The 27,771-nt window shown below is 42.4% G+C and overlaps 1 protein-coding gene across 1 annotated transcript; it reads right to left on the bottom strand.

The window, feature by feature from the left end:
* Positions 1–112: 112 nt before the first annotated feature.
* On the bottom strand, positions 113–26,569 carry LOC307133443 (uncharacterized protein; the record flags this gene model as incomplete). Its single annotated transcript, XM_079828528.1, has 27 exons — positions 113–116; positions 5,014–5,096; positions 5,173–5,290; positions 5,381–5,558; positions 5,631–5,734; positions 5,808–5,926; positions 6,218–6,551; positions 13,164–13,246; positions 13,323–13,440; positions 13,531–13,708; positions 13,781–13,884; positions 13,958–14,076; positions 14,368–14,724; positions 17,096–17,119; positions 17,200–17,347; positions 17,417–17,609; positions 17,696–17,853; positions 17,929–18,026; positions 18,098–18,285; positions 18,362–18,426; positions 21,441–21,523; positions 21,600–21,717; positions 21,808–21,985; positions 22,058–22,161; positions 22,235–22,353; positions 22,645–22,978; positions 26,499–26,569. 27 exons carry the CDS (start codon positions 26,567–26,569, stop codon positions 113–115), a joined length of 3,780 nt encoding a protein of 1,259 aa, XP_079684654.1.
* Positions 26,570–27,771: the final 1,202 nt, after the last annotated feature.

The raw sequence follows: 27,771 nt of genomic DNA, 5'->3' as shown, positions 1-27,771 counted from the left end.
ATTCCTACTTTCTAATATGTAAGTTAACCTGTCAGTGACCATACGTTCCATTATTTTACATAAATTAGATGTTAGTGCGATAGGTCTATAACTAGTTGTTTCACCTTTATCTTTACCTGGTTTCCCAATTGGGATAACAACAGAGTGTTTCCATGCTGACGGCAATACCCCTAACTCCCATACCTTATTATATAGCTGCAGGATCACCAACTGCGCTTGAGGATTTAAGTTTTCAACCATTTTATAACATATTTCATCCTTACCAGGAGATGTTTCTCTGGCTCCTACCAAAGCTCTTTTCAGCTCAAAAAAAGAATAAAAATCATTTACTGTTCCATTAAAATCTTCCTTTTCCATTATGATGTTAGAGTGCTCTCTCATTACTTCATCTCTACCTTTCATTGCATCAGGTGTCAGATTTGTAGAACTATGAACTTTTACAAATGTTTTTGCCAGAGCCTCCGCTTTATCTTTATTTGTTATCATAATTTTGTTATTATATTTAATAGCTGGCAATGTATACTCCCTCCTAATTCCTCCCATCCTTCTTATCATGTCCCATACTTGACTAATATGCGTTTCTCTCCCTATATTATTGCAAAATTGCTTCCAGTAATTTTGTTTAGCTTTTCTAATCGTCCGTCTAACTTCTGCTTGTGCCTTTTTGTATTCTATTAGGTCATTAAAAGAGAAGGATCCTTTAACTTTCCTAAAAGCTCTATTTCTTGTCTTAATTGCTTTATTGCATTCGTCTGACCACCAGGGAACTGTCTTGTGTTGTTTTAATCCATTTCCTTTACCAATAACTTCTTTTGCAGTGGAATGCATGATTTCTACTATGTTTGCATTAAAATCATCTATACTATCATATCTGATTTGACTAATTCCTTCTAACCTCATACTACATATCGTATTATAAAGTGCCCAATTAGCATTTTTTAATTTCCATCTAGGGAAACCCATTTCCTCCAACTGAATTGGTCCCACTCCTATTTCACAGACTATTGGATAATGGTCACTACCTACTGTGGAATCGTGTACAACATCCCACTTACTAATTCTTGCTATTTGTTTAGAGACCAATGTTATATCAATTGGAGATTCTAACCCTCTTGCTACATCTACTCTAGTTGCTCTTCCATCATTCAAACAAACTAGATCTTGCTCCTCTATAAATTCTTCCACCACACCTCCATTATAATCAGTGTGTGTACCACCCCAAAGTGTGCTATGAGCATTAAAATCCCCACACCAAACGGTCTTATGTGATTCTTCACCAATTATCTTTTCTAAAGTTTCTTTACTTAGTTTCCCACATGGATTATAATAGTTCACTATCCATATGTTCGTTTTTCCTATCCATACTTCAACTACAATCGCCTCAGAATCTTTACTTACATTTATAATCCTATATCCTATTCCCTGTTGAACAAACATAGCTACACCTCCTCCAGTACCACTTTCCCTGTCCCTACGTACAGCCACATATCCATGTAGTATAAAATCTAAGTGAGGCCTAAGCCATGTTTCTTGTACGCAAATAACGTTTGGTTTCTCACTCCTTTCTTCAATATACTTTTTAAATTCCTGCCCGTTAGAACAAAGACTCCGAGCATTCCATTGCAGAATTACAATAACCATTACGATTCTCCACATGATGACTGAATTTCCTGTGTCCCTGCTATGAGTGTTTCATTTATTGCATCTACTGTTATTTCCCCCAAATTAAGGTATTTTTGTGCTGCCTTTATGATAATTTTAATCCTCTCTGTTCTGCTTTGTGTTTGAGCTGAACAATTGACTACTTCTGCCAGAAATGCTACAAACACAACACTATCCACTCCAATACCTGGTTTGGTTGCTGTAGGGCTATCATCTCTTCTTGTCCTGTTAGGATTCTGATCCTGTCTCTGTTCAGCCACTCTCGTTATTGGTGATATTATCTCACTTCTTTTTGCATTAGTTACTTTAATGGCTTCAGCATACGTCAACTTTCCTTCAACTCTGATTCTCTGTACTTCCGCCGCTCGTTTATGCGCCTCACATCCTTTATACGCAGCACTATGTTCGCCCCCACAATTGCAGCATTTGTTTTTTGTACCTTCGTTACATTTGCCATATTCATGATCTTCTCCTCCACATTTACCACACCTCTGTTTGCCTCTACACACCGCTGCTACATGACCATATCGTTGGCATTTAAAACACCTTAGGGGAGGCGGAACATATGTTCGTACCTGAAAACTCATGAATCCTACTTTAACTCTTCTTGGGAGCACTTCCTCTTGAAATTGCAATAGTATAGATAAGCTCTCCTGTTTTGTTCCATTCTTGAAATACATCAATCTCCTAGCCTTCACTACTTTAGCTCCTGATACATTCTCCAAGATTTCTTCAGATGTTAAATCTGTTGAAATCCCTGTAATTACTCCTTGCACTGTTTTCTTTTGTCCCCAAACAAAACATTTAACTTCCTTTCCTGCCAAAGTTGTCATTTTAATCATATCATCTCTCTGTTTGGCGTCAGAACAGGTAATCATCAAGCTACCATCTCTAAGTGGTTTAACATTCACAGTACCTACTTTGTCATGTAAGGCTTTCGTCAGTTTCAATGGGTTAACAGAACCAGGAGAATCAAACTGAAGTTTTACCTTAAACTCTTCCCCTCTATTTTGAGATGAAACTTTACTGACTATACTCTCCACATCCGAATCCCAACGATTATCATCATTAAGGTTTTTATTTTTCTTTTTCCTTTTGAAATTTCGTACTATTGTATACCATTCTCCACTGTTAGTTTCTCCAGCATTTTCTTCTCCCATCTCCACCTCACCTCCCACTCCTACGTTACTTCCTGCCATCTCTGCTCCACACCCCTTCTCCACTCCACTTCCTGCCATTGTTCAACAGCTAGTCACACTCCACTGTTGAGATGATGCCCTTTGGTCTTTTTGTATTCTACAGATTTTGGCTAATTAACGATAATCCCTCCCTCTTCATGAACAGTCATGATTCTCCAGACTTGCCCAAATGGGAGCTTATGCTACCAGAAAATTCTCATCAAAATGATACGCATGTGATGTAGGCCTATATTGACTCCAATTAGTCAGATTTGTCATATTGAAGACAAATAAAAAGGTTCATGCTCAGGTTTGCTACTGGAGCTTGCCCAAAGTACTTTGGGTAGATGTTTGGTGCATTCCGCTTTGCTTGTAGACATCCAGAAATGCTAACTAGCATTACTACTTTTACAATATCTTTATATGGCAGAAATAGTAAGAGTAGTCTGTAGTTCCAAATTTAGCAACACACTCACAAACCTCCCTAAGCACTTCCCCTCGGGGCAATCCCTGTCGCCAGTTTGAAGTGTTCCACAAGTGGACAAGAGAGGTTTATGTGGACAGACCTTCGACTCCTTAGACAGAGGGGACCAGTCTACTCATATATACTTTAATTACAAAATAAATGTAACCGTAATCAGTTACTTATGAAAATGTTAATTATTACAAAGGGGGTTACATCTGAATATTTTCTGTAAAAAGCTAGGATATGTTGAATAATATGAATTTGTTGCTTTGCCTGTGCAGGATGCCTCTTGCCATTTACAGTGTTTTTTTTATATCCAATTGCTAGGACCCATTTCTCAATACACTTTTTCAAAACTCTTCACACAGTTCTCCTAACAAACTTTCAGCTCGGCACAGCAGATCATTTCACATTCAAAATGCACTAAAACACAATTCTTTCCCCTAGCAAAGGTTTTCAACCAACACGCACACACTTTGTCAATCCCCAAACGGACGAGGCGTTTATACTTGACGCACTCGCCGTTGTACTATTCTGTGAAACGACAGAGGGCGACTCGGAGAAATTGTTCTATAAACCATCAGGAAACAGCAGTGAGAGAAGAATGTAGCTACACAGGTGACCATATTTATTTGAATAAACTTCACCAAAAACCACACTACAAAAGAATCGTGTAAAACTCAGTAAACCTTGATTGCTAATCATGAATACGGTGTATGCTTTCGATTTACCCCGAAAGAAAGTGAAATATGACAACCTGCCCCATAGGTGGGGCACATTAACATGACAGCTTGATGTTATCAGATACAATCAAATAAAACAACAAGACAAAATACAAATTAACTTTCAAATAAAATATACTAATTTCTTCTGAACATTGACTGTCATTCTTTCCTCAATAGAATAGCATAGTTCTAATAGGGGCACATTGTAACAGTTACAACATGCCCCACCTGTGCAACTGGGATTTAAACCCGTCTAGTGTCTTCTGCTGGTTAGAGCAGCATTAAAAGAACTCTCAACTTGGTCTTATTTTCAATAAACTTAAGAAATGTACGTCTGTTATGTTAAATGTTCAGTGAGAGCGTCCAAAGAATTATTAATTGGTGCAGTTTCTCTAAATAATGTTGATATGGCAACTAGTAAATACATTAGGTTTCATCATCCCGGCATGTGTGGAAAGTTAACCTGTTACAACAAGCCCCGCGTTTAAATTCCAGACGGAGAAAAATAATAACTTCTGTACCTCTGCAAGTCACATAGCATGCAGCCATAGGGTTTCAGACTAAATGGGACTTGCGAAGGTACAGTCAGTTCCACCACATTTGCAGAATAAGGCACTCTTTCCAGGTCAAAAGCAAAGTGACAAGTCAGATACAAGCAAGGATTGATGTCAGTTTTATTGAGAAACTTTCTTTTGCCCTTGAACAATTACAGGACCAAGTGTGGCCTTGCCTTCCCACTGAACACCTAGAGAGAAGAAAAAGAGCAAAGTTAGGAGCACTTAAAACATCAAAAGCAACCTTAAAGCAAGAGCTACCGACCTCCATAGGGAGAAGCAGCAATTCCACCATCAGGACCACATGTTGAGTCACAGCAACCACAAACTTGGTCATTTCCATCAGCAGCAAACCACCTGCAACAAGACAAAGCACTTTCAACATGAGCAAAGTCAGCTTTTTAAAAAAAAGAATAAGTGCAACGTACCCATTGGCAAAGGAACAGGATTTGCGCTGAGCGTCACTGGGTGCAGAAGCAATAGTTGCCTTCAGAACACATGTTATGTAGATCTACAAGGGATGACAGACAAGTCAGAAAACCAAAGCAGATGGGAAGAGAAGTCGAATTAACTCTTGTGGTACATACAGAAGGACTGGTGCTCTCCTGGAACATGAATGCCTCCAGCTGGAACTGGATCTTGTCAACCTGGGACCGAGGCATGAAGCGGGAGCTGGAAGCTGTAGCCTTGGCATCCACAAAGCACCTGACGACAAAGTCACCACAAAGAGCAACTCATGAATGTTTAAAAAGAGCAAACAAAACAGTCCTATAGCATCAAGAGCCATGACCTTACCCATGATTCTCAATGAAGGAATATCTCGGAAGGGAGTTCACGTCAGGCACTTGAGTGGCCACACAGCGGTCCACAAACACACGCAGAGGCACATGATTGTACTGCTTCACAGATGCCTCGATGTTAATAACGCCACCCAGGAAATAGGAGTATGAAGGCCTCTGGTAGGACCAATCGTCTACAAAAGAGAAGGAACACCCTAGGAAGAGCCACATTTGCAAGGTCGAAGGTCCAAAGAAAGTGCACTTACCCAGCATGAGCTTCAGGGAGAACATCAAGACTTCTTCACCAACCTTGGTTGAGGCATAAGGGACCCATGTTGGCCTCAAGGCATCACTGCTTACATTGTGTAGCCTGTGGTTCATGAAAGTACCCATTAAATGGTCTCCCAGTTGCACAAGCAGTGAAAGTCACAGAGGCCACTTACCTTTGATAGTGGCATTGAACGCCAACAATTGCACCATCGGCCCGGGTAATCGGAGTACCTGCAAGAGCCTCAGGGGTGTAGGTAAGAGAGAAGGTGTAGACAAGCTCATCCTCATTCATCTGTAAGAGATTGTAGTTAAAACAAGACAGTTCCTCATGAAGGTGTAATCATTATTATGAATGAGAGAAAGTGCATTGTGCAATACAGTGGACAAACACTTCAAGCAGGAGAAAACAACTGCAGAGCTTAAAACAAACATTTCTTAAGGCCCGTTCATACCAATGCATATGCCAGCTGCCCTGGCATTGCAAATACAACATACAACAGCAGTGTGAACTGACGGTCCTTGAAGAGGACTTTGGATATCCTCAATTTGAACAAACAACCGATTAAGATTTAGGAGTTCTTACCATCTGCACGCTGTTGCAGTCCTGTAATTCATACTCAAAGAGGAGCACCCTAGACTCAGAGTCCTGACCAGCAACAGGACATCCACCTAAAGACAGACCAGTTGGCTGGATCAACTGACCATTGCTAAACAAGTCCTGCTGGACTTCTACAAGAACCCGGTTCTCTCCGCATTGAACCGCTACGCTGCTGGGAGTCACGGGTTGCCTCAACTGGAAGTCCACCGCCAACTCGCTCTGCACCTCGGGAACGACGGGATACCTCCAATCCAAAGGCTTCACTGGACCCTGCAACAGCTGCTTCTCCTGAAGGCCAAAAGGCTCCTGTGCAAGGCCTCTGGAGGCAGGACCCAAAGGACTCTGAAATGGAGAAGCCACTTGCAAAGGATTCCAGAGCTCTGGAGCAGAAAAGGCAGGACTTCTGAAATCTGGATCTGATTTTTGCCCCGTGCTTCTTGGACTTTGACTGTGCATCAAACTTCCCCATGCATCAGGCAGATCAAACACAACCATCACAACCACCACTAACACACCTCTCAGAAGCCCCATCCTAGCAAACTTGGACACAAATGCCACAACACACACCAGTGCTTGGCTTTGCCATTTTGTACAGCTTTGAATGAAGGTGGCTCATCCCCTTTTAGTTGAATTGATTGCCTTTGATTCTCCTCTGGACCTGTAGAGTTTATATGCATCTCTGGGACCCACAGCTCTGCACAATTTGTATGTCTCTCTTATCTGACAAATCGAGGGGGACATTTACATGACACCATTTTCAAATGAAACTTTAAATGCATTGTGTTCATTTACACAACAACAGTGCTTTGTGGGCCTTAAAAATGCAAACTTTTAAAAACAGGGTTTCAAAGTTTTTGAAAATGAGACCATTATTGTCTCCATGTAAACTACAAAAACATGAATTTGTGAAAACTGTGACATCATGCGCATGCATATTGCGTGTTTAGTCTATAGGCACGTAGTGTTTCTTTGCAAAGTGTCATCGCCATCTACTGGATTCTCTGCAGAGATTCTCCTAGAGATTTAATCAGATCAACGTCATATTTGCACAGTCTAATCGAAAGGCCTTGGTGATGTTTTCCCTGAAGGTCGTGTCAGTGGCGGCCTCACAAAGTTCGATGGTTCGCCATGACACAGGAAGCTGTTGTAAGTCGGGCATACAATGTCCGATCTGCCCCAAACTTCAGATGTTTGATAAGAGTCCTGGCCTGAAGACATCTACATATGAGTTTCAGAATTAGGCATGGCAAAATGGCTCGATAGCGCCACCTACAACATTTCAACGAAGTGCCCCTCCCGCTACGTTTCACGTACAGGTATGAAATTCGGTACACAGCCCAATACCTACAAAAAATCTCCTGGTACAAAATCAACGACACAGAGGGAAGATAGTGAGGGAAGGGCATGAAAAAGTGAATTGAAACACAGTCATTAATTTTTGTCCACTTGCCCTCAGCTTCTTATTCTTTAACATCAGCAGTTTATGCAACTGGCCACAGACCTACGTTTTCTCAAATTTTCCGCCAAAATGTCTCTAGGAAAAATGTGTGACACAAAGAGCAAGAAGAGTTAACAGGACTAAGACTTAAGTTAATGATGGGACACTAAAATGGACAAATATAATAGTAGACCCCATTTTGAAATGTGTATTTCACAAACCTAATACACCAACAGTTAGCTCTTCAAACCAGTTAAATAGAATTCAAATGGGATGCATTTCCTTGACAGCATGGATACTAGTCAAATTGCCTTCCACGTTCTGTTTTTAATGGTGCAACAACAAGCACAGACAGTTAAACAAAGTAGCTTATTGTCCAAATCTACAGAAGCGACATGGTTTAGACCAGTTAATGTCACACTCTGGAAACGGTTTATAAAGACCCCTTTCATGAGTGAAGGTTAAAAGTCAAAAAAGTTTAAAACATTTTAGACCGCATTTACACCTGTATTTAGCATAGTCCACTTGTGATTGGACTGATAAACGCTTTAGTACCAGGTGTAAACAGGCCCTCAGACAGCAACTCAGGTGTGATACACCAGTTAAGGGACTAAACCAGCTTTTATTAAAGCACCAGTCTACTTTTCAATAAACATTGGGGCTAGCCTAAAGAAAAAAGGCTGGTCACAATTTGGGATTAAAAAGGACAATGCAGGTTGATACTGATTTCATTGCAGATGCAATGCTGTACTTGCATGACTTCGGGGGGCTTTCAAATAGCATTAGCAAAAAACAGAGGGACTTGGCATGCTTGAATATCAGTACAAGCAGTTATGTTAGTCCAGCCATAAAGCCACAAGTAGAGACCAAAACAGATTCCATTAAGAACAGGGACCCAGGTTAGCAACTGGAACTTGGCTTGTTTAGTTCAAGTCAAGCATAACCTTGAAGCAAAAAAGGGAACTCTGGTTTAGTAGTGTAGCCCAATAAATCAAACTGAGAACAGTCATGAAAGATCAATACCAAAGAGACAGTTGAGTTAAGAAGTTTATTAAAACTACTAAAGTCACATGACCAGGTTAACTTCTCCACTAGACACCACAGTTTGCCCACTAGAGATGGTCTTGACGTTAGCATCTCTTCCTGGAAAAGAAATGGTAGAATCGTGAGGCATTTAAAAACCAAATTCTCATGGTTCCTGAAGTCAGTTTACAACAAGCACTCACTTTTCCTAGTGCAGCTTTGCTCACAGGAGCCAGAAGAGGGATGGCACACTGCTGTACTACAGTGGATGAAGATCTAACAGAGGGGGGAAAGGGATAAGCCACAGAAAGAAAAACACCTAATATTAAGGATTCAGGTAAGGCTGCAGAGCATACGGTTTCCTGTAGAGGAGCCAGTGATGCTGGATCCACAAATGTGAACATCTTCACAACAAAGCGCTTGTAGTGGGTTGGGAACTGAAGACCAGAAGATCCAGCCACCGGAACCAATGAGGTCAGGTAACGGTCATCCTGGTAAGGGCATCTGAAAGGTAAAGAGGCAGTCAGAAGTGCCTTACAGCACACTAGATGGATAAAGACTGGCCTTACTCACCCATCGACCAGAAGGTCCCACTGGGGTAGACTGAGTGGACTGGGGGTTGATGTCGCCCAGCAACGTCCCAGCATTAGGACAATGTTGGGGTCGGTCCTCTCCAAAATGCGCACCTCAACATACACAGGCTCCCGCAGGACTTTTGTGACGGGATAATCAGCATCACCGTAGTAGGACGTGTATGCCTCATCCCCTGAGGAAGAAAACCAGCGTTTAACCAGAAACTGCTGCAACCTGGAGTTTTAGAAAATACTTATGCATACTTGGACAGACACTTACCTTCTGCACAGCCTTTGGTGACACATTGACCATTTGCCAGTCTAAGCTCCACCCTGAGGGGTCCAGAAGCCGCTACTGGTGGAGGTGCAGGAACAGTGTTGACCTCCACAACCAGAGCTTCCACAGAAGTAGCAGAGTACCTACACTGGAAGAGAAGCCTAGACAACAAATAGTGAGCTTGTAGCCTTTGTCAAGGATTCATATTTTTTTTCTAAATAAAATAAAATGCCTACTCAAAATGGCTGTCCCTTGTGATGGAACCAAGTGGTCCGACACCCACTTCATACGAGGAGGTCATTCGGTTTTCATACACCACATATCCACCGTCCTCCTGCAAATAGTAACTGTTGGCATCCAGGCCATTCTAAGCCATGCAGAACAGAACCACAAGCAGCTACTCACCATCATGCTTGTGCCACATGCAGTGACAGGGAACTGGTATATAGCAAAGGAAGGTGTGGATCCCACAGGACTGCAAGGTGGGTCGTTTCCACCCAGGAGACGGACTGAATCCAGGCTCAAGCGAGGTAGTGTAACATCTCTTGCCACCACTACCACAAACTGACCATCTCTTATACACTGGACAGTCACTGGAACAAGGTACAAGAGCAGGTTATTACTGAGGAGTGGTTTAACATGAACACCTTTGCATTGACTCACTCTTACCTGCCTTCCCATAGAAACACTGCTGTCCGTTAAAGCAGCAGTTGATAGCGTCACACTCAGCACCACTGATACCAGGTGGGCCACATTGGATCTGCTCATAATCAGCTACAGCACATTTGTCAAGGGGCTCTGCCTGCGCCACTGGCTGCTTAGACTGAACCTGCTGAGGAAACTGTTGACTAGCTTGTTGTTGAACCTGCTGAGGAAACTGTTGACTAGCTTGTTGTTGAACCTGCTGAGGAAACTGTTGACTAGCTTGTTGTTGAACCTGCTGAGGAAACTGTTGACTAGCTTGTTGTTGAACCTGCTGAGGAAACTGTTGACTAGCTTGTTGTTGAACCTGCTGAGGATACTGTTGACTAGCTTGTTGTTGAACCTGCTGAGGATACTGTTGACTAGCTTGTTGTTGAACCTGCTGAGGATACTGTTGACTAGCTTGTTGTTGAACCATCAGAGGAAACTGTTGACTAGCTTGTTGTTGAACCTTCTGAGGAAACTGTTGACTAGCATGTTGTTGAACCTTCTGAGGAAACTGTTGACTAGCATGTTGTTGAACCTTCTGAGGAAACTGTTGACTAGCTTGTTGTTGAACCTTCAGAGGAAACTGTTGACTAGCTTGTTGTTGAACCTTCTGAGGAAACTGTTGACTAGCATGTTGTTGAACCTTCTGAGGAAACTGTTGACTAGCTTGTTGTTGAACCTTCAGAGGAAACTGTTGACTAGCTAGCTGTTGAACCTTCAGAGGAAACTGGGGCAGATTACTCCACTGTGGAACAGCATGACAAAAAGCACAAAACCACACACAAAGTGCCAGCGATTGAACAGCACACCAGCTTCCTGCCATTGTTCAACAGCTAGTCACACTGTTGAGATGATGCCCTTTGGTCTTTTTGTATTCTACAGATTTTGGCTAATTAACGATAATCCCTCCCTCTTCATGAACAGTCATGATTCTCCAGACTTGCCCAAATGGGAGCTTATGCTACCAGAAAATTCTCATCAAAATGATACGCATGTGATGTAGGCCTATATTGACTCCAATTAGTCAGATTTGTCATATTGAAGACAAATAAAAAGGTTCATGCTCAGGTTTGCTACTGGAGCTTGCCCAAAGTACTTTGGGTAGATGTTTGGTGCATTCCGCTTTGCTTGTAGACATCCAGAAATGCTAACTAGCATTACTACTTTTACAATATCTTTATATGGCAGAAATAGTAAGAGTAGTCTGTAGTTCCAAATTTAGCAACACACTCACAAACCTCTCTAAGCACTTCCCCTCGGGGCAATCCCTGTCGCCAGTTTGAAGTGTTCCACAAGTGGACAAGAGAGGTTTATGTGGACAGACCTTCGACTCCTTAGACAGAGGGGACCAGTCTACTCATATATACTTTAATTACAAAATAAATGTAACCGTAATCAGTTACTTATGAAAATGTTAATTATTACAAAGGGGGTTACATCTGAATATTTTCTGTAAAAAGCTAGGATATGTTGAATAATATGAATTTGTTGCTTTGCCTGTGCAGGATGCCTCTTGCCATTTACAGTGTTTTTTTTATATCCAATTGCTAGGACCCATTTCTCAATACACTTTTTCAAAACTCTTCACACAGTTCTCCTAACAAACTTTCAGCTCGGCACAGCAGATCATTTCACATTCAAAATGCACTAAAACACAATTCTTTCCCCTAGCAAAGGTTTTCAACCAACACGCACACACTTTGTCAATCCCCAAACGGACGAGGCGTTTATACTTGACGCACTCGCCGTTGTACTATTCTGTGAAACGACAGAGGGCGACTCGGAGAAATTGTTCTATAAACCATCAGGAAACAGCAGTGAGAGAAGAATGTAGCTACACAGGTGACCATATTTATTTGAATAAACTTCACCAAAAACCACACTACAAAAGAATCGTGTAAAACTCAGTAAACCTTGATTGCTAATCATGAATACGGTGTATGCTTTCGATTTACCCCGAAAGAAAGTGAAATATGACAACCTGCCCCATAGGTGGGGCACATTAACATGACAGCTTGATGTTATCAGATACAATCAAATAAAACAACAAGACAAAATACAAATTAACTTTCAAATAAAATATACTAATTTCTTCTGAACATTGACTGTCATTCTTTCCTCAATAGAATAGCATAGTTCTAATAGGGGCACATTGTAACAGTTACAACATGCCCCACCTGTGCAACTGGGATTTAAACCCGTCTAGTGTCTTCTGCTGGTTAGAGCAGCATTAAAAGAACTCTCAACTTGGTCTTATTTTCAATAAACTTAAGAAATGTACGTCTGTTATGTTAAATGTTCAGTGAGAGCGTCCAAAGAATTATTAATTGGTGCAGTTTCTCTAAATAATGTTGATATGGCAACTAGTAAATACATTAGGTTTCATCATCCCGGCATGTGTGGAAAGTTAACCTGTTACAACAAGCCCCGCGTTTAAATTCCAGACGGAGAAAAATAATAACTTCTGTACCTCTGCAAGTCACATAGCATGCAGCCATAGGGTTTCAGACTAAATGGGACTTGCGAAGGTACAGTCAGTTCCACCACATTTGCAGAATAAGGCACTCTTTCCAGGTCAAAAGCAAAGTGACAAGTCAGATACAAGCAAGGATTGATGTCAGTTTTATTGAGAAACTTTCTTTTGCCCTTGAACAATTACAGGACCAAGTGTGGCCTTGCCTTCCCACTGAACACCTAGAGAGAAGAAAAAGAGCAAAGTTAGGAGCACTTAAAACATCAAAAGCAACCTTAAAGCAAGAGCTACCGACCTCCATAGGGAGAAGCAGCAATTCCACCATCAGGACCACATGTTGAGTCACAGCAACCACAAACTTGGTCATTTCCATCAGCAGCAAACCACCTGCAACAAGACAAAGCACTTTCAACATGAGCAAAGTCAGCTTTTAAAAAAAAAGAATAAGTGCAACGTACCCATTGGCAAAGGAACAGGATTTGCGCTGAGCGTCACTGGGTGCAGAAGCAATAGTTGCCTTCAGAACACATGTTATGTAGATCTACAAGGGATGACAGACAAGTCAGAAAACCAAAGCAGATGGGAAGAGAAGTCGAATTAACTCTTGTGGTACATACAGAAGGACTGGTGCTCTCCTGGAACATGAATGCCTCCAGCTGGAACTGGATCTTGTCAACCTGGGACCGAGGCATGAAGCGGGAGCTGGAAGCTGTAGCCTTGGCATCCACAAAGCACCTGACGACAAAGTCACCACAAAGAGCAACTCATGAATGTTTAAAAAGAGCAAACAAAACAGTCCTATAGCATCAAGAGCCATGACCTTACCCATGATTCTCAATGAAGGAATATCTCGGAAGGGAGTTCACGTCAGGCACTTGAGTGGCCACACAGCGGTCCACAAACACACGCAGAGGCACATGATTGTACTGCTTCACAGATGCCTCGATGTTAATAACGCCACCCAGGAAATAGGAGTATGAAGGCCTCTGGTAGGACCAATCGTCTACAAAAGAGAAGGAACACCCTAGGAAGAGCCACATTTGCAAGGTCGAAGGTCCAAAGAAAGTGCACTTACCCAGCATGAGCTTCAGGGAGAACATCAAGACTTCTTCACCAACCTTGGTTGAGGCATAAGGGACCCATGTTGGCCTCAAGGCATCACTGCTTACATTGTGTAGCCTGTGGTTCATGAAAGTACCCATTAAATGGTCTCCCAGTTGCACAAGCAGTGAAAGTCACAGAGGCCACTTACCTTTGATAGTGGCATTGAACGCCAACAATTGCACCATCGGCCCGGGTAATCGGAGTACCTGCAAGAGCCTCAGGGGTGTAGGTAAGAGAGAAGGTGTAGACAAGCTCATCCTCATTCATCTGTAAGAGATTGTAGTTAAAACAAGACAGTTCCTCATGAAGGTGTAATCATTATTATGAATGAGAGAAAGTGCATTGTGCAATACAGTGGACAAACACTTCAAGCAGGAGAAAACAACTGCAGAGCTTAAAACAAACATTTCTTAAGGCCCGTTCATACCAATGCATATGCCAGCTGCCCTGGCATTGCAAATACAACATACAACAGCAGTGTGAACTGACGGTCCTTGAAGAGGACTTTGGATATCCTCAATTTGAACAAACAACCGATTAAGATTTAGGAGTTCTTACCATCTGCACGCTGTTGCAGTCCTGTAATTCATACTCAAAGAGGAGCACCCTAGACTCAGAGTCCTGACCAGCAACAGGACATCCACCTAAAGACAGACCAGTTGGCTGGATCAACTGACCATTGCTAAACAAGTCCTGCTGGACTTCTACAAGAACCCGGTTCTCTCCGCATTGAACCGCTACGCTGCTGGGAGTCACGGGTTGCCTCAACTGGAAGTCCACCGCCAACTCGCTCTGCACCTCGGGAACGACGGGATACCTCCAATCCAAAGGCTTCACTGGACCCTGCAACAGCTGCTTCTCCTGAAGGCCAAAAGGCTCCTGTGCAAGGCCTCTGGAGGCAGGACCCAAAGGACTCTGAAATGGAGAAGCCACTTGCAAAGGATTCCAGAGCTCTGGAGCAGAAAAGGCAGGACTTCTGAAATCTGGATCTGATTTTTGCCCCGTGCTTCTTGGACTTTGACTGTGCATCAAACTTCCCCATGCATCAGGCAGATCAAACACAACCATCACAACCACCACTAACACACCTCTCAGAAGCCCCATCCTAGCAAACTTGGACACAAATGCCACAACACACACCAGTGCTTGGCTTTGCCATTTTGTACAGCTTTGAATGAAGGTGGCTCATCCCCTTTTAGTTGAATTGATTGCCTTTGATTCTCCTCTGGACCTGTAGAGTTTATATGCATCTCTGGGACCCACAGCTCTGCACAATTTGTATGTCTCTCTTATCTGACAAATCGAGGGGGACATTTACATGACACCATTTTCAAATGAAACTTTAAATGCATTGTGTTCATTTACACAACAACAGTGCTTTGTGGGCCTTAAAAATGCAAACTTTTAAAAACAGGGTTTCAAAGTTTTTGAAAATGAGACCATTATTGTCTCCATGTAAACTACAAAAACATGAATTTGTGAAAACTGTGACATCATGCGCATGCATATTGCGTGTTTAGTCTATAGGCACGTAGTGTTTCTTTGCAAAGTGTCATCGCCATCTACTGGATTCTCTGCAGAGATTCTCCTAGAGATTTAATCAGATCAACGTCATATTTGCACAGTCTAATCGAAAGGCCTTGGTGATGTTTTCCCTGAAGGTCGTGTCAGTGGCGGCCTCACAAAGTTCGATGGTTCGCCATGACACAGGAAGCTGTTGTAAGTCGGGCATACAATGTCCGATCTGCCCCAAACTTCAGATGTTTGATAAGAGTCCTGGCCTGAAGACATCTACATATGAGTTTCAGAATTAGGCATGGCAAAATGGCTCGATAGCGCCACCTACAACATTTCAACGAAGTGCCCCTCCCGCTACGTTTCACGTACAGGTATGAAATTCGGTACACAGCCCAATACCTACAAAAAATCTCCTGGTACAAAATCAACGACACAGAGGGAAGATAGTGAGGGAAGGGCATGAAAAAGTGAATTGAAACACAGTCATTAATTTTTGTCCACTTGCCCTCAGCTTCTTATTCTTTAACATCAGCAGTTTATGCAACTGGCCACAGACCTACGTTTTCTCAAATTTTCCGCCAAAATGTCTCTAGGAAAAATGTGTGACACAAAGAGCAAGAAGAGTTAACAGGACTAAGACTTAAGTTAATGATGGGACACTAAAATGGACAAATATAATAGTAGACCCCATTTTGAAATGTGTATTTCACAAACCTAATACACCAACAGTTAGCTCTTCAAACCAGTTAAATATAATTCAAATGGGATGCATTTCCTTGACAGCATGGATACTAGTCAAATTGCCTTCCACGTTCTGTTTTTAATGGTGCAACAACAAGCACAGACAGTTAAACAAAGTAGCTTATTGTCCAAATCTACAGAAGCGACATGGTTTAGACCAGTTAATGTCACACTCTGGAAACGGTTTATAAAGACCCCTTTCATGAGTGAAGGTTAAAAGTCAAAAAAGTTTAAAACATTTTAGACCGCATTTACACCTGTATTTAGCATAGTCCACTTGTGATTGGACTGATAAACGCTTTAGTACCAGGTGTAAACAGGCCCTCAGACAGCAACTCAGGTGTGATACACCAGTTAAGGGACTAAACCAGCTTTTATTAAAGCACCAGTCTACTTTTCAATAAACATTGGGGCTAGCCTAAAGAAAAAAGGCTGGTCACAATTTGGGATTAAAAAGGACAATGCAGGTTGATACTGATTTCATTGCAGATGCAATGCTGTACTTGCATGACTTCGGGGGGCTTTCAAATAGCATTAGCAAAAAACAGAGGGACTTGGCATGCTTGAATATCAGTACAAGCAGTTATGTTAGTCCAGCCATAAAGCCACAAGTAGAGACCAAAACAGATTCCATTAAGAACAGGGACCCAGGTTAGCAACTGGAACTTGGCTTGTTTAGTTCAAGTCAAGCATAACCTTGAAGCAAAAAAGGGAACTCTGGTTTAGTAGTGTAGCCCAATAAATCAAACTGAGAACAGTCATGAAAGATCAATACCAAAGAGACAGTTGAGTTAAGAAGTTTATTAAAACTACTAAAGTCACATGACCAGGTTAACTTCTCCACTAGACACCACAGTTTGCCCACTAGAGATGGTCTTGACGTTAGCATCTCTTCCTGGAAAAGAAATGGTAGAATCGTGAGGCATTTAAAAACCAAATTCTCATGGTTCCTGAAGTCAGTTTACAACAAGCACTCACTTTTCCTAGTGCAGCTTTGCTCACAGGAGCCAGAAGAGGGATGGCACACTGCTGTACTACAGTGGATGAAGATCTAACAGAGGGGGGAAAGGGATAAGCCACAGAAAGAAAAACACCTAATATTAAGGATTCAGGTAAGGCTGCAGAGCATACGGTTTCCTGTAGAGGAGCCAGTGATGCTGGATCCACAAATGTGAACATCTTCACAACAAAGCGCTTGTAGTGGGTTGGGAACTGAAGACCAGAAGATCCAGCCACCGGAACCAATGAGGTCAGGTAACGGTCATCCTGGTAAGGGCATCTGAAAGGTAAAGAGGCAGTCAGAAGTGCCTTACAGCACACTAGATGGATAAAGACTGGCCTTACTCACCCATCGACCAGAAGGTCCCACTGGGGTAGACTGAGTGGACTGGGGGTTGATGTCGCCCAGCAACGTCCCAGCATTAGGACAATGTTGGGGTCGGTCCTCTCCAAAATGCGCACCTCAACATACACAGGCTCCCGCAGGACTTTTGTGACGGGATAATCAGCATCACCGTAGTAGGACGTGTATGCCTCATCCCCTGAGGAAGAAAACCAGCGTTTAACCAGAAACTGCTGCAACCTGGAGTTTTAGAAAATACTTATGCATACTTGGACAGACACTTACCTTCTGCACAGCCTTTGGTGACACATTGACCATTTGCCAGTCTAAGCTCCACCCTGAGGGGTCCAGAAGCCGCTACTGGTGGAGGTGCAGGAACAGTGTTGACCTCCACAACCAGAGCTTCCACAGAAGTAGCAGAGTACCTACACTGGAAGAGAAGCCTAGACAACAAATAGTGAGCTTGTAGCCTTTGTCAAGGATTCATATTTTTTTTCTAAATAAAATAAAATGCCTACTCAAAATGGCTGTCCCTTGTGATGGAACCAAGTGGTCCGACACCCACTTCATACGAGGAGGTCATTCGGTTTTCATACACCACATATCCACCGTCCTCCTGCAAATAGTAACTGTTGGCATCCAGGCCATTCTAAGCCATGCAGAACAGAACCACAAGCAGCTACTCACCATCATGCTTGTGCCACATGCAGTGACAGGGAACTGGTATATAGCAAAGGAAGGTGTGGATCCCACAGGACTGCAAGGTGGGTCGTTTCCACCCAGGAGACGGACTGAATCCAGGCTCAAGCGAGGTAGTGTAACATCTCTTGCCACCACTACCACAAACTGACCATCTCTTATACACTGGACAGTCACTGGAACAAGGTACAAGAGCAGGTTATTACTGAGGAGTGGTTTAACATGAACACCTTTGCATTGACTCACTCTTACCTGCCTTCCCATAGAAACACTGCTGTCCGTTAAAGCAGCAGTTGATAGCGTCACACTCAGCACCACTGATACCAGGTGGGCCACATTGGATCTGCTCATAATCAGCTACAGCACATTTGTCAAGGGGCTCTGCCTGCGCCACTGGCTGCTTAGACTGAACCTGCTGAGGAAACTGTTGACTAGCTTGTTGTTGAACCTGCTGAGGAAACTGTTGACTAGCTTGTTGTTGAACCTGCTGAGGAAACTGTTGACTAGCTTGTTGTTGAACCTGCTGAGGAAACTGTTGACTAGCTTGTTGTTGAACCTGCTGAGGATACTGTTGACTAGCTTGTTGTTGAACCTGCTGAGGATACTGTTGACTAGCTTGTTGTTGAACCTGCTGAGGATACTGTTGACTAGCTTGTTGTTGAACCTGCTGAGGATACTGTTGACTAGCTTGTTGTTGAACCATCAGAGGAAACTGTTGACTAGCTTGTTGTTGAACCTTCTGAGGAAACTGTTGACTAGCTTGTTGTTGAACCTTCTGAGGAAACTGTTGACTAGCATGTTGTTGAACCTTCTGAGGAAACTGTTGACTAGCATGTTGTTGAACCTTCTGAGGAAACTGTTGACTAGCATGTTGTTGAACCTTCTGAGGAAACTGTTGACTAGCTTGTTGTTGAACCTTCAGAGGAAACTGTTGACTAGCTTGTTGTTGAACCTTCAGAGGAAACTGTTGACTAGCTTGTTGTTGAACCTTCAGAGGAAACTGTTGACTAGCTTGTTGTTGAACCTTCTGAGGAAACTGTTGACTAGCATGTTGTTGAACCTTCTGAGGAAACTGTTGACTAGCTTGTTGTTGAACCTTCAGAGGAAACTGTTGACTAGCTAGCTGTTGAACCTTCAGAGGAAACTGGGGCAGATTACTCCACTGTGGAACAGCATGACAAAAAGCACAAAACCACACACAAAGTGCCAGCGATTGAACAGCACACCAGCTTCCTGCCATTGTTCAACAGCTAGTCACACTGTTGAGATGATGCCCTTTGGTCTTTTTGTATTCTACAGATTTTGGCTAATTAACGATAATCCCTCCCTCTTCATGAACAGTCATGATTCTCCAGACTTGCCCAAATGGGAGCTTATGCTACCAGAAAATTCTCATCAAAATGATACGCATGTGATGTAGGCCTATATTGACTCCAATTAGTCAGATTTGTCATATTGAAGACAAATAAAAAGGTTCATGCTCAGGTTTGCTACTGGAGCTTGCCCAAAGTACTTTGGGTAGATGTTTGGTGCATTCCGCTTTGCTTGTAGACATCCAGAAATGCTAACTAGCATTACTACTTTTACAATATCTTTATATGGCAGAAATAGTAAGAGTAGTCTGTAGTTCCAAATTTAGCAACACACTCACAAACCTCCCTAAGCACTTCCCCTCGGGGCAATCCCTGTCGCCAGTTTGAAGTGTTCCACAAGTGGACAAGAGAGGTTTATGTGGACAGACCTTCGACTCCTTAGACAGAGGGGACCAGTCTACTCATATATACTTTAATTACAAAATAAATGTAACCGTAATCAGTTACTTATGAAAATGTTAATTATTACAAAGGGGGTTACATCTGAATATTTTCTGTAAAAAGCTAGGATATGTTGAATAATATGAATTTGTTGCTTTGCCTGTGCAGGATGCCTCTTGCCATTTACAGTGTTTTTTTTATATCCAATTGCTAGGACCCATTTCTCAATACACTTTTTCAAAACTCTTCACACAGTTCTCCTAACAAACTTTCAGCTCGGCACAGCAGATCATTTCACATTCAAAATGCACTAAAACACAATTCTTTCCCCTAGCAAAGGTTTTCAACCAACACGCACACACTTTGTCAATCCCCAAACGGACGAGGCGTTTATACTTGACGCACTCGCCGTTGTACTATTCTGTGAAACGACAGAGGGCGACTCGGAGAAATTGTTCTATAAACCATCAGGAAACAGCAGTGAGAGAAGAATGTAGCTACACAGGTGACCATATTTATTTGAATAAACTTCACCAAAAACCACACTACAAAAGAATCGTGTAAAACTCAGTAAACCTTGATTGCTAATCATGAATACGGTGTATGCTTTCGATTTACCCCGAAAGAAAGTGAAATATGACAACCTGCCCCATAGGTGGGGCACATTAACATGACAGCTTGATGTTATCAGATACAATCAAATAAAACAACAAGACAAAATACAAATTAACTTTCAAATAAAATATACTAATTTCTTCTGAACATTGACTGTCATTCTTTCCTCAATAGAATAGCATAGTTCTAATAGGGGCACATTGTAACAGTTACAACATGCCCCACCTGTGCAACTGGGATTTAAACCCGTCTAGTGTCTTCTGCTGGTTAGAGCAGCATTAAAAGAACTCTCAACTTGGTCTTATTTTCAATAAACTTAAGAAATGTACGTCTGTTATGTTAAATGTTCAGTGAGAGCGTCCAAAGAATTATTAATTGGTGCAGTTTCTCTAAATAATGTTGATATGGCAACTAGTAAATACATTAGGTTTCATCATCCCGGCATGTGTGGAAAGTTAACCTGTTACAACAAGCCCCGCGTTTAAATTCCAGACGGAGAAAAATAATAACTTCTGTACCTCTGCAAGTCACATAGCATGCAGCCATAGGGTTTCAGACTAAATGGGACTTGCGAAGGTACAGTCAGTTCCACCACATTTGCAGAATAAGGCACTCTTTCCAGGTCAAAAGCAAAGTGACAAGTCAGATACAAGCAAGGATTGATGTCAGTTTTATTGAGAAACTTTCTTTTGCCCTTGAACAATTACAGGACCAAGTGTGGCCTTGCCTTCCCACTGAACACCTAGAGAGAAGAAAAAGAGCAAAGTTAGGAGCACTTAAAACATCAAAAGCAACCGACCTCCATAGGGAGAAGCAGCAATTCCACCATCAGGACCACATGTTGAGTCACAGCAACCACAAACTTGGTCATTTCCATCAGCAGCAAACCACCTGCAACAAGACAAAGCACTTTCAACATGAGCAAAGTCAGCTTTTTAAAAAAAAGAATAAGTGCAACGTACCCATTGGCAAAGGAACAGGATTTGCGCTGAGCGTCACTGGGTGCAGAAGCAATAGTTGCCTTCAGAACACATGTTATGTAGATCTACAAGGGATGACAGACAAGTCAGAAAACCAAAGCAGATGGGAAGAGAAGTCGAATTAACTCTTGTGGTACATACAGAAGGACTGGTGCTCTCCTGGAACATGAATGCCTCCAGCTGGAACTGGATCTTGTCAACCTGGGACCGAGGCATGAAGCGGGAGCTGGAAGCTGTAGCCTTGGCATCCACAAAGCACCTGACGACAAAGTCACCACAAAGAGCAACTCATGAATGTTTAAAAAGAGCAAACAAAACAGTCCTATAGCATCAAGAGCCATGACCTTACCCATGATTCTCAATGAAGGAATATCTCGGAAGGGAGTTCACGTCAGGCACTTGAGTGGCCACACAGCGGTCCACAAACACACGCAGAGGCACATGATTGTACTGCTTCACAGATGCCTCGATGTTAATAACGCCACCCAGGAAATAGGAGTATGAAGGCCTCTGGTAGGACCAATCGTCTACAAAAGAGAAGGAACACCCTAGGAAGAGCCACATTTGCAAGGTCGAAGGTCCAAAGAAAGTGCACTTACCCAGCATGAGCTTCAGGGAGAACATCAAGACTTCTTCACCAACCTTGGTTGAGGCATAAGGGACCCATGTTGGCCTCAAGGCATCACTGCTTACATTGTGTAGCCTGTGGTTCATGAAAGTACCCATTAAATGGTCTCCCAGTTGCACAAGCAGTGAAAGTCACAGAGGCCACTTACCTTTGATAGTGGCATTGAACGCCAACAATTGCACCATCGGCCCGGGTAATCGGAGTACCTGCAAGAGCCTCAGGGGTGTAGGTAAGAGAGAAGGTGTAGACAAGCTCATCCTCATTCATCTGTAAGAGATTGTAGTTAAAACAAGACAGTTCCTCATGAAGGTGTAATCATTATTATGAATGAGAGAAAGTGCATTGTGCAATACAGTGGACAAACACTTCAAGCAGGAGAAAACAACTGCAGAGCTTAAAACAAACATTTCTTAAGGCCCGTTCATACCAATGCATATGCCAGCTGCCCTGGCATTGCAAATACAACATACAACAGCAGTGTGAACTGACGGTCCTTGAAGAGGACTTTGGATATCCTCAATTTGAACAAACAACCGATTAAGATTTAGGAGTTCTTACCATCTGCACGCTGTTGCAGTCCTGTAATTCATACTCAAAGAGGAGCACCCTAGACTCAGAGTCCTGACCAGCAACAGGACATCCACCTAAAGACAGACCAGTTGGCTGGATCAACTGACCATTGCTAAACAAGTCCTGCTGGACTTCTACAAGAACCCGGTTCTCTCCGCATTGAACCGCTACGCTGCTGGGAGTCACGGGTTGCCTCAACTGGAAGTCCACCGCCAACTCGCTCTGCACCTCGGGAACGACGGGATACCTCCAATCCAAAGGCTTCACTGGACCCTGCAACAGCTGCTTCTCCTGAAGGCCAAAAGGCTCCTGTGCAAGGCCTCTGGAGGCAGGACCCAAAGGACTCTGAAATGGAGAAGCCACTTGCAAAGGATTCCAGAGCTCTGGAGCAGAAAAGGCAGGACTTCTGAAATCTGGATCTGATTTTTGCCCCGTGCTTCTTGGACTTTGACTGTGCATCAAACTTCCCCATGCATCAGGCAGATCAAACACAACCATCACAACCACCACTAACACACCTCTCAGAAGCCCCATCCTAGCAAACTTGGACACAAATGCCACAACACACACCAGTGCTTGGCTTTGCCATTTTGTACAGCTTTGAATGAAGGTGGCTCATCCCCTTTTAGTTGAATTGATTGCCTTTGATTCTCCTCTGGACCTGTAGAGTTTATATGCATCTCTGGGACCCACAGCTCTGCACAATTTGTATGTCTCTCTTATCTGACAAATCGAGGGGGACATTGACATGACACCATTTTCAAATGAAACTTTAAATGCATTGTGTTCATTTACACAACAACAGTGCTTTGTGGGCCTTAAAAATGCAAACTTTTAAAAACAGGGTTTCAAATTTTTTGAAAATGAGACCATTATTGTCTCCATGTAAACTACAAAAACATGAATTTGTGAAAACTGTGACATCATGCGCATGCATATTGCGTGTTTAGTCTATAGGCACGTAGTGTTTCTTTGCAAAGTGTCATCGCCATCTACTGGATTCTCTGCAGAGATTCTCCTAGAGATTTAATCAGATCAACGTCATATTTGCACAGTCTAATCGAAAGGCCTTGGTGATGTTTTCCCTGAAGGTCGTGTCAGTGGCGGCCTCACAAAGTTCGATGGTTCGCCATGACACAGGAAGCTGTTGTAAGTCGGGCATACAATGTCCGATCTGCCCCAAACTTCAGATGTTTGATAAGAGTCCTGGCCTGAAGACATCTACATATGAGTTTCAGAATTAGGCATGGCAAAATGGCTCGATAGCGCCACCTACAACATTTCAACGAAGTGCCACTCCCGCTACGTTTCACGTACAGGTATGAAATTCGGTACACAGCCCAATACCTACAAAAAATCTCCTGGTACAAAATCAACGACACAGAGGGAAGATAGTGAGGGAAGGGCATGAAAAAGTGAATTGAAACACAGTCATTAATTTTTGTCCACTTGCCCTCAGCTTCTTATTCTTTAACATCAGCAGTTTATGCAACTGGCCACAGACCTACGTTTTCTCAAATTTTCCGCCAAAATGTCTCTAGGAAAAATGTGTGACACAAAGAGCAAGAAGAGTTAACAGGACTAAGACTTAAGTTAATGATGGGACACTAAAATGGACAAATATAATAGTAGACCCCATTTTGAAATGTGTATTTCACAAACCTAATACACCAACAGTTAGCTCTTCAAACCAGTTAAATAGAATTCAAATGGGATGCATTTCCTTGACAGCATGGATACTAGTCAAATTGCCTTCCACGTTCTGTTTTTAATGGTGCAACAACAAGCACAGACAGTTAAACAAAGTAGCTTATTGTCCAAATCTACAGAAGCGACATGGTTTAGACCAGTTAATGTCACACTCTGGAAACGGTTTATAAAGACCCCTTTCATGAGTGAAGGTTAAAAGTCAAAAAAGTTTAAAACATTTTAGACCGCATTTACACCTGTATTTAGCATAGTCCACTTGTGATTGGACTGATAAACGCTTTAGTACCAGGTGTAAACAGGCCCTCAGACAGCAACTCAGGTGTGATACACCAGTTAAGGGACTAAACCAGCTTTTATTAAAGCACCAGTCTACTTTTCAATAAACATTGGGGCTAGCCTAAAGAAAAAAGGCTGGTCACAATTTGGGATTAAAAAGGACAATGCAGGTTGATACTGATTTCATTGCAGATGCAATGCTGTACTTGCATGACTTCGGGGGGCTTTCAAATAGCATTAGCAAAAAACAGAGGGACTTGGCATGCTTGAATATCAGTACAAGCAGTTATGTTAGTCCAGCCATAAAGCCACAAGTAGAGACCAAAACAGATTCCATTAAGAACAGGGACTCAGGTTAGCAACTGGAACTTGGCTTGTTTAGTTCAAGTCAAGCATAACCTTGAAGCAAAAAAGGGAACTCTGGTTTAGTAGTGTAGCCCAATAAATCAAACTGAGAACAGTCATGAAAGATCAATACCAAAGAGACAGTTGAGTTAAGAAGTTTATTAAAACTACTAAAGTCACATGACCAGGTTAACTTCTCCACTAGACACCACAGTTTGCCCACTAGAGATGGTCTTGACGTTAGCATCTCTTCCTGGAAAAGAAATGGCCCAGCCAACATGTCCATGTGGGCCCCACGTGGTTTTTATCTGGGCTATATGGGCGTCATCTGGGCATGGGCTCAGAGTGGGCACTTTGATGGGCTGAATGTGGGCCCCATCTTGGATAAAGTTGTGGGGCCCAGTTAGGTTGCCCATTATTGTTTATTTGAGGGTCCCATGTGGGCCACATTTGGGCTATATTTAGAATTGTAAAGTTTTATTGTTTGCAGTTGGTTTTGTTTTTTATACAATTATGGGTAACAGCCTAACCCTATTTTATATATATATATATATATATATATATATATATATATATATATATATATATATATATATATATATATATATATATATATATATATATATATATATATATATACACATATACATATACATATACATACACACACACACACACACACACACACACACTTCATTAAAATAATTTTTTTAAATAATCTAAAATCACTTGCCTCGTGCAGGCATGGCTTTATCATAATCATGTATGCTTTTTAAGAGAGTGTTCTTGTTAATGTTTTGATAGTATTTTAAACTAATTGTGTCAGGGTTCTGCCCTGGCAGCCTTGTCTGTGTTGTCCTTGTTTAATGTTTCTATGTTTGTGTTGTGTCTAAGCACATGGCTCTGTCTGTCTTTGTTTGTGTCTGCCTTGTGTTCCTCTTGTCCCACCTCTTTGTTTCCGGTTACCACGCCCCCTTGTTTAGTCCTTGTCTAGTCCTCATTTCACTAATTGTGCTCACCTGATCCTCATGTGCTTTTCCCTTTTATATTGAGTTCCTTTCCCTCCTTGGTTTGTTGTACGTATTCAGTGTTTGCTCGTTCATCTTGCCAAGTCAGTTAGAGATTTAGTGTCTCCTATATTTTTGGCTTTGAGTTTATTTATTTTCAGTTTTTTCCCTTTGATCCTGAATTTTTAGTCAAGGTTCTATCTTTATTTTGCTCTAGTTTTCTCCAGGCTTTATTTTGGTTTCTCTTTTGTTTTCCCCTTTTTCTAGCTCCAGTTATATTTAGTTTATCGTTTGTTTCTAGTGTTATAGTTTCGTCAGTTTTTATTTGATTGGTTTTCTTTCGTTGTCTTGAGTGTTGTCTTGTGTTAGTTCCTGCCGCCTCCCTGGGATTCCCTGCCTGCTGGTTCCCTCTGCCTGGTAACTGGACTGGTTCTGAGTGTGTGAGCAGCAAGTACGGATCCCTGCTTCACTGTGTCCTGCCCTGTCTTCTCCATTACCATCTACCTGGTCTGGTCAGTCCTCAGAGGTTCTTCAACCTGCTGTATCTTGGAGCTGGTTCCAGCAGTCACACTCATCCGTCATGTCATTGTTCCCCGTTGGCCCTGCTGTTTGGACTCACTCATCCACTACCCTCTTGTGCCTTGTTGAACTGTCCTGTCAATAAATTATCTTTGTTCACTCTGCATCTGGGTCCTCCATTTCAGAAGTCCTGACAAATTGCCTTTTCTGTCTTTTCTTTCATTACTGTTCTTTAGATATGAAACTGATGGGTCTGCCCAATCCCAGGAGTGATGGACTGAAGAATTTTCAATGCTCATGTCCTGTGTGACTTAACTTTTTTTTTATTTTCTTGTTTTTTTTTCTTATGATCAATAAAAAGGTGATTTGCAAATTCTGAGTTGAAAGTCATTTTTTTCACAGTAGAAATTTTTTCATGTAATTTAAATTATTACGGTCCGGTACAGGTTTAGTAAAACATAGATTAACTTAAAGTTGGCAGGGTTTGATAGTTTATTTTGCATATCAGCACATCAATTTCACTTACAGGAATAAAAAGACATATAAATGGGGCCCAGATCTCACCCACTCGGGTCCCACAAAAAAAACCCATAGAGGGGCCATTTGTGGGCCCAGTGATATCAACCAATTGGGCCCCATAAGGGTTCTGTATGTGGCCCACTTTGGCCCCATTTATTAGAACCCATATGGGACCCATATTGGCCCCTATAATGAATACACAAATGGGCCCCACTTAGAGCCCACTATGGACCCATCATGTGCCCCTATGGGCTAACACACATGGGGCCCATGTGGAGCCGATGGACAAAATTCTATGGGCCCCACTTGGGTTGCCAATGTAGGGCCCAAGTGACAGCCCATCAAAAACCCACATGGGGCCCACATGGCAATGTTGGCTGGGGGTAGAATCGTGAGGCATTTAAAAACCAAATTCTCATGGTTCCTGAAGTCAGTTTACAACAACAGCACTCACTTTTCCTAGTGCAGCTTTGCTCACAGGAGCCAGAAGAGGGATGGCACACTGCTGTACTACAGTGGATGAAGATCTAACAGAGGGGGGAAAGGGATAAGCCACAGAAAGAAAAACACCTAATATTAAGGATTCAGGTAAGGCTGCAGAGCATACGGTTTCCTGTAGAGGAGCCAGTGATGCTGGATCAAGACTGGCCTTACTCACCCATCGACCAGAAGGTCCCACTGGGGTAGACTGAGTGGACTGGGGGTTGATGTCGCCCAGCAATGTCCCAGCATTAGGACA

Source organism: Gobio gobio (genome assembly GCF_949357685.1).
Source record: "Gobio gobio genome assembly, chromosome: 11".
In the NCBI taxonomy this organism is placed as follows: Eukaryota; Metazoa; Chordata; class Actinopteri; order Cypriniformes; family Gobionidae; genus Gobio; species Gobio gobio.
Note: the sequence above shows the minus strand (reverse complement) of the source record. Positions and strands in the feature narration are given on the sequence as shown.